Raw genomic sequence first — 12,513 nt, 5'->3', positions numbered from 1 at the left:
CTTGTCATATTTTAGGTATCAATTAGCTTTTTCGTACTGAACCTCTATGATTCATAATAATCAATATTAAAAGTATCCGTATTCTCCAGTTATAAAATTTTAGGATTACTTTTGGATGCTGGAAATTTGAAGTGAATTATGAAGGCTTCTTTCGAGAGGAATAAGGAAAGTCTCAATTCGTTAACAAAGTGTGTAGAATTTGTGAGCTATAGGACTATTGGCCTAATATCGCATGCGGAGAAAGTAGTACTGAGGATGTTAAACAAACGAATGGAGGCGAGGGCTAACGAGTATTTGGGCGAAGATTAGTTTTGGTTCAGAAAAGGAAAGTCAACTCGTGATGCTTAAGCAAGGGAGGCATTTATTAAGAGAAGAAGGCTTATGTGACGATCGCTATGCAAGAATGTGTATGAAATTTTTGGGCAAAGGGTCCAATCGGGAGTGTATCGCTTTTATGGTGCGGAAACATGGACACTTAGGAAGGAGGACGATGAAAGACTGGAGGCGTTGGAGATGTGGCTGTGGAGAAGGATAGAGAAGGTGAAGGCTGGTAAGGGAAGAGGCGAAGTGCTGGACGTGGTGGGTGAGTGGAGGAGTCATAGAGGAGATGTATAGGAGAGAGTACTGAGTTGGAAGAGTGCGCTGAAAACCTTTTTGAGGGTTTGAGGGAAACCTTTCCGAGACTTTTTGGGAAGTGGGGAATAGGGGGGAAGAGAATAAGATTTATAGATAGAATGAAAGGGAATAGGCTTCACTGGGAATTGAAATTGGGAATGTATATTTGAGGATGGGGTCATGTGGGTTAATTCGCAAAACCCTCACTGTGGACCTTCATTCTTCAGTTATTATGACTTAAATTATAATTTCCCAATGATGTAATGCTAATTATGTGTTGCCCCTGTTGGGGGGTATACCGCATTACACATGTGATTACAGTGTGCATAACAAACAGGATGGAAATCAATTCTCCATTATTGGCGATGCAAAGATTACCGCAGCGCCCCTAGCGGCCGCGCCTGGAATCACTCTAACTCAGACACACTCCATCCTTTGTCGTATTTACTGCTAGTGTTTCAACGTGAAAAGCGTGAGAAGACGGTAATTTCTTGAACATGTTATCGGTTGTGGACGCCAATGAAAGCAACCTCAGGGTATGTGAGGCCCATGCGTGAGGGAGAAGACGTTTTAAATGCTGGCTTTGTGATTTCGGTGAGGAAAAGGGAGGAAAAAGAGTCGGTGGTTCATGTGCAGGCTTTGGTCCTTCGCACCTCGGGCCTGACTTCAGAGCATCCGTATTCCGTGGATTTGTGGATTCATTTATCTAAGAATTACGGCAATCGGTTATCGAGGGATCAGAGTTTATAGTGTGGCCGTATTGTTGTGTAACTTTTTAGTACTGGCGCATCATTGACCTCCTTTATACACTTCAGGTGCCCCTGGTAGTGAAATATCTATGTTTTACTCGGGGATGAGAGTGGGTGAAGGACTTTCGTTCTGTACTTCCCGGTCCTCCTCCTCTGCGTCTCAGGACTTCCATATCATTAGCAGTCTCTTGAGAAACCCCCCTTTCGAGGTGATTTCGAATGTGGAAGCACTCACCCAGATAAAACTCCAAAGTGTGGATGCAGTTCTGCTGGAATTTTATGAGCAAAATGATACCGTGACCTAAAACCAAGTGGCTTCGCTCTTGGCAACCCCGCAGAGGACTGATGCTTGGTTCAAAGGCAGAAATATGTCTATCCCAGCATCTAAGGCATACAGCCAGTCCACTTATGCGGTAAATCCTAAAGCTAACTGGAAAAAAACGTTAAGCAGATTTGTACTACAACAATTTTACTGGGAACAAGTACACAGACAGAGGCGAAAAACTTGAAACTGTAGCGAGAAAGAGGTATGAGGAGCTTGAGGGTTGTCAGGTGGTGGAATCAGGACTTTTAGTCCGTCCAGAAATTCCTTGGGTGAGAGCAAGTTTGGATGGAACAGCTTTGGTTGATGGCAGGTTATTAAGAAATGTTGAAATTAAGACATTTAAGGATGGTGAGACTTTGACGGCAGCTGAGTTTTTGGATCAAAGAGAAGTGAAGACCTTGGACAACAATGTTAATTTGAAGAAGAATACTGACTATTTTGCCCAAGTTCAAATAGGTATGGCTTTGATTGGCATCCCAGAATGTGATTACATTGTGTATTCTCAGGCTGGTAATGATTATCTTAAAGTACGTGTTCCTTTTCATTCGGATTATGTGTTCAATCTCTTAAGTAGATTGTGTGATGTTTATTTTGATCATTTTCTTCCTCTAATGATGGAGGATCATTATGCTAACTCTTAAACCTCTGTTGAGGTGCTTTTTCCTTCGATTTTTTTCTCCTGACATTTGTCATAAAACTGATTTTTTTAATGCAAACTGAGTCAACTTATGTTTACATGTTTGTTTTTCAGTTTTAGTGTTTGTCATTGTGTTTTTTTGTATTCTTGAACTATTTGATTTGTCCAGAAATATTGTCTTCACCTAGTTTTTTTTTCTCTTGCTCAACGGTGATGTTATAGTCTATGTATTTTGATGTGCCAGTATCAAGTTACCAGTGTGAAGTTTTATTTTCAATGTTTTACTATAATATTTTGCATTTTACCAATGTTTTTGATCCGTAATGCCAAAGTAACTTTATTTTATGTATCTAATCAGAAAATATACTAGGATTTCTTTTGCAACAGCTTCATTTACGTTTTTTTCTCTCAAAAGCAGTGTCTGTGGAGAAGTACGTGGTTGACAATTCCACATGTAAGTTAATATAACACAAAACAAGGAGAAAAGACAAATGTTGATGAACAGTTCTCAGATAAAAAGTTCTCAGTTCTTATTCACAGTTCAGTCTCTCTAGTCACAAACACAATACTTGTGTGTAATAGCATTACATGAACTTGTCAATATTCATGATTGGAGGTCCAAAATTAGTTAATCAACACACAATAAAAATAATTTCATCAGCATATGGGAGTAGCGTCCATTATATTGGACCCAGTATCATTTAATATGCCCGCAGGCGTTGAATCACTTTCTCAACATGACCTCTAGCTCTGGCAATGTCAGCATCATCCTTAGATAACTGACTTTCTTCTGAAGAAATTGAGGGCGGATGAGTCTTAAATTTCTCTGCAAGAGAGGACAATCTTACTTATGCACCTGCAAAATTACATTACTTCAAGAAAATAAATTCAAAAATATCTACTGGGCGACACTGATTTTCAATTCTGTATTCTTTGTCCAGCATCACTCCATTTTGGTAGTCTAATCTATCCAACTCGCAGCTATCAATGACAATAAACTTGTCCGAGGCTCGTCCACCATATAAAGAACTTATCTCAGTTATTAGTCCAGATGGGGCAGTGCCAAGATTGACCTTCGCAGTGTGACCTCTCTTGTACTGGGAATACGTTAAAATTCTACATTTGAGACTCTTGTATTTTTCCATGCAATCCAGTACAATCCTGGTGAACTTGTATTTTGAAAATGATGATGGTAGGTTGGCTCGGATCGTAGCTTGATCAGGCCAGGGTATCACTGACTTCAACACGCGTGCTAGTAAAGGACATGTGTGCTTAAAATAATTTGTGGTTGGACACTCGTTTTCCCATCTTCAGTACTATAACCCACTTTTGCCGTAAACTTTCTTCCTTCGGAAAAAATGGAAGCTTACTTCGGGGGCATTATAACTTGAACACTGTGGAACGCTGCACGGGGTGTACGGGGTGTTTCTAGAGTTTTTCTGGGAGTGCGGCACCGACAAATAATCGTGGTCCATGATTTCCGCAACGTAAACAAAGATATACGAGCAACGAATGTGTCTGAGTTAGAGTGCTTCCAGGCGCGGCCGCCAGGGGCGCTGGGGAGAATCTTTGCATCGCCAATGCGCACTGATATGATATTTCGAATCTCTTGTTCTTGCGTGAAAGAGTTGTTGAAATTGAGTTGATTAGATAATGTCAGGTTCAATTAGGTTATCATCAGCAGATATTACTATCGTATTAATCCTATATAATAGCAAATTAGGTCGAAGTGTAAAAGCTAGGATGAAAACATTTGTAATAACATCCCATTCTAGATCAGTCATTTTTGGTGATGCAATACTCGTTTAAAAACTACCCTAATATATTAATATTTCCGGGTATATAAAAGAGATCCTGGCAGAAGTTCACCTATTTCTGGAATTTGGAAAGTTTAGTTTTTTGTACTTGAGTGGAAGGAAATGTTGGCAAAGGTTATTCTAAAAACTATTAAATTTTCAAGACGGAAACTTAAGTTTTAAATGACATTTATACATCGCCAATAAAAGACAAAATACGGCAGTCGGGAAGGAAATGACGCTTCCTCTTAAAATATTCAGCGCTTCTTGGAATTAAACTGAGTTATTTTGGAAATGTATTGCTATAAGGGTCATCTAAGAGATGAAATACTTTTCAAAAATCGTTGATTGACATCTCTCCCGTTTTAGGCGGCCCCTTCCCCGCGGCTACCGGGACACCAACGCTGTCGCCAGTGGAGCAGCTTCGACTTCAGAGGCACCAGGATCTCATGAAGGAGACTGTCGAGGTGGGAGTGATGTTCGCATCCAAAGCCGCCGTCCAGTTGTTGGCCAATCCCTTTGTCGGACCCCTCACGCACAAGTGAGTTCTCTCGCCCGCACGATTTTATATCATTATCACGGCACCTTTCACCTAGAACAGTAGTTCTCTACAGGTGGTCCGCGGACCCCTGGAGGTATCCGTAAGATATCATTAGAATGAAACAATGCATATTTTGTGCAGTTATCTCGTAAAGAACTGAACATTATAGCTGCGAACTGATGACCGTAAAAATATTTGAAAAAAAACTTAAGAGGTAATCGAGAATTGAATAACAATAAAGACAAAATTGAACAAAAAATTTTGAGCTCCATCTTTTTACCCAAAATATTAACCTTAATTTATGAAACAATTAAAAAAATTAAAACTTGTTTTTTGACTTGTTAGTCTTAAAGTAGTTGAAAATAAAATGTCATTATTCTTTAACTACATAGATATCTTCCTCAAGCAATATCTCAAAAATCATATTAGTGGCATTTCCGCAGAAATATTTCCCCTATCTGGTGGAAAGAATGTAGCAAAAAACTCTCTCTTGTTGTTTTCATGGACAACCGAACATAGCCTTCTTATATTTTAACGAATGTTGTCAGCGAAATTATCGTAATTTTAGATTGCATGTTCAAATTTTTTTCACTACGCGGGCCACTGATTTTACAACATTCTCGCGTTAATAATAGAATATTTTTGTCCTCATTAGATCTTAATTTATTAGTTCTTTATCAGATAAATATCATTAGCAGCCGAACATAGCGGTACTGAAAAGTTACAATGAACACTTGAATGGTTGTAAAAGCATTTTCTTGTAACGGATGATCTCCACGGTTAGTACAATGTAAACGTGATTGTCTTAGAAAGATAGTGTTCATTTTTATCGTTTCAAAATGCATTTATGAGATAAAGAAATGAATTCCTTTTTTCATCCCAACAGGATTGGGTACAGCATACCTATGTTCACTGGATTCATCATTATGTTCCTGTCAACCCTCAGTAAGTAGATATGTAGTAGTCCTAGACGTAGGAAAGACATATATTTCATTTTGAGAAAGAGATATATTTTAGCATATTAGCTGCATTTTTTTCCACACGCAAACTTTTAGAGTGACTCCTCGTCTCAACGAATAAAGATGGAATTTGCAGAAATATCTCGTTGTGTTCTTTGCATAATGCTACGCCTCTGATTAATATCAAAATATGAGAATCATAATGACCTTGTGTGAAATAAATGTACTTAGTTTCATTATTGATCATCTATCAGTGTTCAAAAACTTCGTAATGAACATCATCCCATTACTTGGATGGTAATAATATGGAGCGTTACGTGGGAATCGAGTTTCTGTGGTGCGGAGCAGATATATTTTTACATTTTACCCGATTCTTGCTGAGTATGGAACAGTATGCAGAACAGTTGAGTATGGTATCAAGTGAAACATTTCGTCCGTTAAATGAATAGTGATCCCTTTTGCACCTTATGTTTTGAGGAAGATAATACCATCGCCATATTTCTCTCCTTCCTTTGTATCTATCTCATGTATCTAAATATCGCCGATGCGGTCTAGTGGCTAGGATATCTGGTATTCACCAAGAGGGCCCGGGTTCGATTTCCAGCCTGGGAATTTTTTTTCGGCCTCGGTGGCACTGGGGTAAAGTCTTCGCTTGATAATCTAACGGTCGCTAGGTCGAATCCAACCCGGGTGGATTTTCTATCATTCGGGGCTTGGTGTCGTGTCCATCAAATTAATCGTAAGATAGGATTTTATAGACTTTAATTCGGTTGATAAATGAAGATGACATCATTTGAAAGAAAATTAATTCCCTAGGGCCGTACTCTTTGGTGGGCAGATGGGGGTGAGAAGTTATAATGCTAACAAGGGGAGTAATGAACGAGACCAAGATAAAACACTAAGAAATTATACAAACGCGCAGCGCACTCACGCACCTCGCGGATTTGCTCAGGACGCACGCACTCACTCACTCAGGTTTGTGAAGCTCTCGCTTACGACAGTGACCCACTGACTATTGTCTATTTTTTTGTGTGAGTGGGTCACTATAGTAAGCGAGAGCTTCACAAACCTGAGTGAGTGAGTGCGTGTGTCCTACGCGGACATTTGTTCTTTGGAGCAAATCCGCGAGGTGCGTGAGTAAGCTGCGCGTTTGTATAATCTCTTAGTGTTTTATCTTGGTCTCGTTCATTACTCCCCTTGTTAGCATTATAACTTCTCACCCCCATCTGCCCACCAAAGATTACGGCCCTGGGGAATTAATTTTCTTTCAACTGTTTAACGGCCGTAGTTCGTTCAATCACTCATAAGATGACATTATATTTATTGTTTTTATAATTATTGTATTTTTCATTAAATTATCTTCAGTTTTCACTGAGTCTCATTTTTTGTCAATTGTACGGGTTGCCACCAAGGAACTATTTACTGTTGTGTTTATTATTGGCTTAAATTGCCCAAGCTCTTGGCCGCCTCCACCAAATGCCATGCAGCCATAACGTATCAGCATCAATTATCATAAATTATTTGAATATCGAGTATGGTTAATAATATATCATTTGAATGTGCAAGTATTTAAGCAAAAAAGTAAAGACAAGAATATAATGATAAGTATTGTGACCATTCACACGTATTCAGGTTAGCGTAGAAACACCTATCCTTACGACGGAAGAGATTATAGACAGTGAGACTACAATGTTGAGGGTATCCGCTGACCTGTTAATTCCAATAATGCTATAGACTTAATTTTTGTAAATGGCCGCTTTCATTGCTGTACACGATAATATTTTCCATTTCAGCATTAGGTTTGTATCTGATGATGGCACAGTGACGTTGCAACATGTACCATGTTGTGACTATAAAAGTGATCCTGTGGTGTAGAATTATATTTATTGATTTGAAGAATTTTTCACCACGTCCCATGGTTAATTATTTCATTAATAGAAAAACGTGCACAATCCATGGCATTTTCTAGAATATGTTAATTTGGGATAATATTGCTGAAATGGCTGGGAATCTTTGTTAGTCATACCGCTGGGAATCCTGACGTTTAACTGCTTAATGCATTTACTTATGAATCAACGCAGAGAAGGAAGAGCATAATAAGAAAAGTTAGATGGAAGATTACCCTGGCGTTGCATTGGTAGAATTTATCTTTGGTGGAACCCGTCCGCGCATTTTGGCATAGCAGACAACGGCTTCGCTGACTCTCCTTTCTGTTTCCGTAAGTGTAAATTATACACACATTACACATGCATATAATGGAACATAAGTAATCAATCAATCACACGTACGTGTGTGATCTGGCCAGGCAACGTCAAGACGCTTACATGAGAGTTAGAATAAATATCGTCTGTTAAGCCGGCATACTCCAACGGATGAGGCACGTAGTCAGAATGCCAGAGAGTTTCTTTTTTTATTTCAAGAGGCAATATTTGTCCTCAACAAAATTTAATTATAACATATCGTAATTCTCCACGCAAATGATTAAATGGAAAGTTAACATTGGCTTGAATTTTTACATGGATGACTGCTTTGTCAAACTTGATTATATCTTACAAATTTCATAGTAAGATATAATCAACTTCCATATTTTCTATATTTCCCATTTTCTATGTCTCTACCATATATTTTTTTTGGAAAATCATCTTTTCTTAGGATATTATTTTTTTATGGAGTTGAAGTTTCAAAATTGTTTCCTTTGTATCCTATTGCTCTGATCATTCATTATCTCAAACCCATCTTTTCCAGTATTCGCATTTGGACGCTCTTACAGTGTACTAGTTATGGCAAGAGCCTTGCAAGGAATTGGATCATCATGCTCCAGTGTTTCCGGTAATCACCTTGAAAAGACTCCCCCCTATATATTTAACGAGTTATACTTTATGTAAATAATATTCGCAAGTTTTTTGGGAGGAATTATTTTACACTTACTCAGCTAAAAGTTTATTCTACTCTTTTTAAGACGTCTCTTTGTCGGGAGATGAGGCTATTTTTACTCGAAGTATTATGGGTTCAAACCCCTAAATAAAACCTTTGAAAGACCCAAAGTAATATCCTTTGAGTACGAGATGATTCAGGGTAAGGAAATATCTTTTATCCCTGAAGGTGTTGAATTTATTCACATATTCCGCAGTGTAGGGTGGCTCTACCATCTCTTTTTCCTTGAATTAAACCCTTATTGTTCCCTTGAAACCATAATATTAAAACACTCAGTAAGTAAATGGAAGTTTAAATAGCTAAAAGTGAGGATTGAGGATACTTTAATTTAAGGTTTATTATCTCGTGACCCTTTTTTGCTTACAAATTACTATCTTATCACTAAAAGGTTCTCTTTATTCCTAAAATCTCCAAACATATTGTTTTGTAAGATTTAACAGATTTTTAAAGATTGTTTTGGTTGCAATATTTCTTTTACCTAAACCTACGGTCAAATAATAATATTATCAAATAGTTACTGACAAAATTTTAGCCTAATATTCTATCATTCATGAAAATTACAATTTTAAGTATAGAAATATCAAAACACAAAAATCCATACATAAGTGAGTAAAACCAAGGAATAAACAAATTAGGGGAGGAGACGTAGTAAGATGAATTGCGGATTTAAAGTTGTTTCATGAATAATTTGGTAGAAATATAAGATATCGATGAATTAAAAGTTTCCAGCCATTTTCCATAAGTACAATTATCGAATTAATATGAATTATTCGTGGTAAATTGCTGGTAACTTATAATTTACAAGTTTATTTATTGCTTTCTTCGTTGCAGGTATGGGGATGCTGGCGGAGCGTTACCCAGACAACAAAGAGCGAGGTAACGCCATGGGATTCGCTCTGGGCGGCCTGGCCCTCGGAGTCCTCATCGGCCCACCCTTCGGTGGATTCATGTACGAGTATGTGGGCAAAACCGCACCCTTCCTCGTGCTCTCCGCCCTGGCGCTCGGAGACGGACGTAAGTGGACAGCATTTCACCCATCCATTCTATCTAGGAATGAGTCGACTCCACTTTCTTTCGATTCCAATTCCCAATTCTTTCAAATCGAATTTATCTGTAGCAATGCTGAAAAAAATGCAAGAATCAAATGGAGTGAAATAACAAAGACAATTTGATACCTCCACTGCTCAAAACGCTCAATAATCGCCCACCGAATCAAATCCGCTCACTCAGTACTATTAGGGCTACTATTTGAGCAGATTTAATTCGGTGGGCGATTATTGAGCGTTTGTGCAGTGGGAGCATTGAATTACTTGTCCCAAAGGTATGTTTATTAAAAAGAACGAAGTAGTATTTAATTTTCTGCCCACTAGAATTAAAAAAAAATTAAACCTCAAATGTAATGTAATGCTAAGATTTGCTAAAGACTGGCTCTTCTCTCAAAAAATAGTTGAAAATTTATTTTGATGTTATTTATCTAAAACACTCATGTATGATTTACTGCATTTTATGTTTATTGGCAAACATTTTGTTATTTGATGGCTCAATTCTGGTCCTATGACCTTGGAGACCACCTAAAGGTCTGGTTTCGCTGAGGCGTCCCGCGCTGCGTCCGATTGCCGCGTTTGGTCGTCGCGGTTGGACGCTGCGGCAGGGTGGTTTCTTTCGGGCGTCCCGGTCGCAAGACGGCGGCGGCACGACAACATTGTTTTGAGCGGAAAATGCATTTCAGTAGCTGTTTGCCTCTCAATAGATTGGCTTAGTGCTTAGTGGAAATGGACGACGATTTTCTCCTAACACATTGAGCCTTCGCAATTAACTGTGGGGATAATTTTTCATTTTTAAAGCCGTGATTTTCACGAAATGGTCAACTTTAGCGTCTTCTTATGTCTTTAATTATTTCCAGTGGCGCCGACTCCATGGGGCCTGAGGGGGCCCGAGCCCCCTCAAAGATTCGTTTGGGGGGGCGGAGCCCCCTCAATAATTCAAGAAAATAATTAAGTTATATTATGCTTTGTGAAATCACAAAAATATATTGGTAATTTTTTCCCATGTTTGACGATAGTTACATTTTAAAATAAATTCAACAATTTGTTAAAACAAGTAATTATAAGGTTAAGCAGGTTAACTGAATCAGGTGGTGTGAATCATGACAGCTTTTCGGCGCTGCAACACACTTTGAATTTAACCTCTTCCCGGGGAAAAACCTCCGATATGGGCCCCCCAATATTTTTTATAAGTCGGCGCCCCTGATTATTTCCAATCTCTTTCTTGCTCTCTTTTCAAAATATTCAGCCATCCTTGAAGTAATACTTAGCTGCCTTTGAAGTCTTCCTCAATTTCGTACACTTCTGTGTATAAGCGGAGTCTGGGGTTAGCGCTCTTGAATCGTCTGAATTTTTTTTCTTCTTAACAATTTTTCTAGCAATAATGATTCAGAGGTCTTTTCGCGTAACAGCTCAATGTCTATACCATTTTGACGCTTTGACAGAAGCAGCAGAGCCTGTCCCGAGTTTTAGCTTTCGCTTGCATTTTAAGCAATTGTCCCTAACATTCTTCCACCTTTTTAACGGTCATCCTCTTTATGATAAAAGAAAAAAATGTCAATTAGTCAACTAGTCAAAAAGGAACGATCTTTTTCAAGTGTCTAGCTACAGGAAAAACCTTTCGGTCACTGAGCTTTGTTTTTCGTATTTAATACATTTATTAAAGAGTGGTACTTAAAAAAACACTAAAAGCATTGTGTATCCGTTTAGTACCTTTGTATACTTCCCCACAAAATCATAAGACTTTGAAGAAGAATGCTTTGGATTTTTGGGAGAGATGGAACTTTCCATATTGTGTGTGCTCCGTTGACGGAAAATACGTTAGGGTATTCTGCCCAAAAGCCAGCGGATCTTTGTTCTTTAACTACAAAGAATACTTTTCTATTTTTTTACTAGCCATGGTTGGCGCTAATTGTAATTTTGTTGCCAGAAATGTCGGATCATATGGGAAAGTAGGAGGCAGTGGAATATTCTATAAATCAAATTTTTCCCGCCAGATGAAAGACTTCTCGTGTGTCATAAGCTTTTTGCCCCATGTTATCGTTGGAGATGAAGTGTTTAGATTACACAAGCACATAATGAAGCCATATAAAAAAGTAACATCTCGGGCGGAGAGAGCCAAGATTGTATTAAATAACAGGTAAACTCGTGCTCGTAGAGCAACGAAAAAATGCATTTGGGCTGCTAAGTCAAGTGTTTCTTGTGTTTTATCCATCAATATCGATTACCCCTTAAATATACGAAAGAATGATAATATTAGCATGCTTTCTGCATAATTTATTGAGGGATTAGGTTTTATTTTCTTCTCGTGAAACTGGTCATAGCCAAAGTAGTGTGCCCCCAACAAAAAGTGAGTGTTTCGTGCTCTCTCTCTCTCTCTATCTCTCGTCCGAAGAAGAGGAAGGACCAGTAATTTGTGTCAATCCCTCATTGTTCTATGATTTGTCAAAGTTGCATTGACGATAACTCGTCTTTCTCAAACAAACTGACATTGCTAACGAGTGTTGATCTCATCATTGTAGATGGGTTACTATTTAAATTGCCTTAAAGACTAAAATACTGCTTTTGTGCTCGAAGGTATTACTTAATTATTCGCAATTTCATTGTTTAATCAATATTGTGTACGAGGGTTTATTAAGTGTTAGGGTATATTTGTGTTTAAAGGTATAATTTTTTTTTGTGTTTTTTTTGGAGGGTATTTCAAATGTCTATGGGGTTATTTTTTATTGTTGTATTGCTAACGGTTCATTAAAAGTGAATTATGGTAAAAGGAAAAGAACCGGAATCTAATTTATTTAAGGTGGGAATTTGGTCACCGCAGGTAGCGATTCTTCTGCCCCCCACCAATTTTACTAGCTTTATAGCAAATCCAACGGCGCTGGTCGCCCGAAACCGGTGTTCCCTAACCCCGGAT

At 38.3% G+C, this 12,513-nt stretch overlaps 1 protein-coding gene across 3 annotated transcripts in view; it reads left to right on the top strand.

Annotated features, from left to right (window-relative positions):
• LOC124155566 (synaptic vesicular amine transporter) overlaps positions 1-12,513 on the top strand; it is a 204,247-nt gene that overhangs the window by 175,442 nt on the left and 16,292 nt on the right. For all 3 annotated transcript variants that reach the window (XM_046529508.1, XM_046529509.1, XM_046529506.1), the window contains exons 4-7: positions 4,492-4,663; positions 5,550-5,608; positions 8,368-8,451; positions 9,388-9,570. In XM_046529508.1, the coding sequence (XP_046385464.1) occupies positions 4,492-4,663; positions 5,550-5,608; positions 8,368-8,451; positions 9,388-9,570 (498 nt within the window). The remainder of the gene's footprint in view (positions 1-4,491; positions 4,664-5,549; positions 5,609-8,367; positions 8,452-9,387; positions 9,571-12,513) is intronic.

The sequence above is a fragment of the Ischnura elegans genome, chromosome 3, assembly GCF_921293095.1.
Source record: "Ischnura elegans chromosome 3, ioIscEleg1.1, whole genome shotgun sequence".
Lineage (NCBI taxonomy): Eukaryota > Metazoa > Arthropoda > Insecta > Odonata > Coenagrionidae > Ischnura > Ischnura elegans.
The sequence above is the reverse complement of the archived record's forward strand: the minus strand, read 5'-3'. Positions and strand labels throughout refer to the sequence as shown.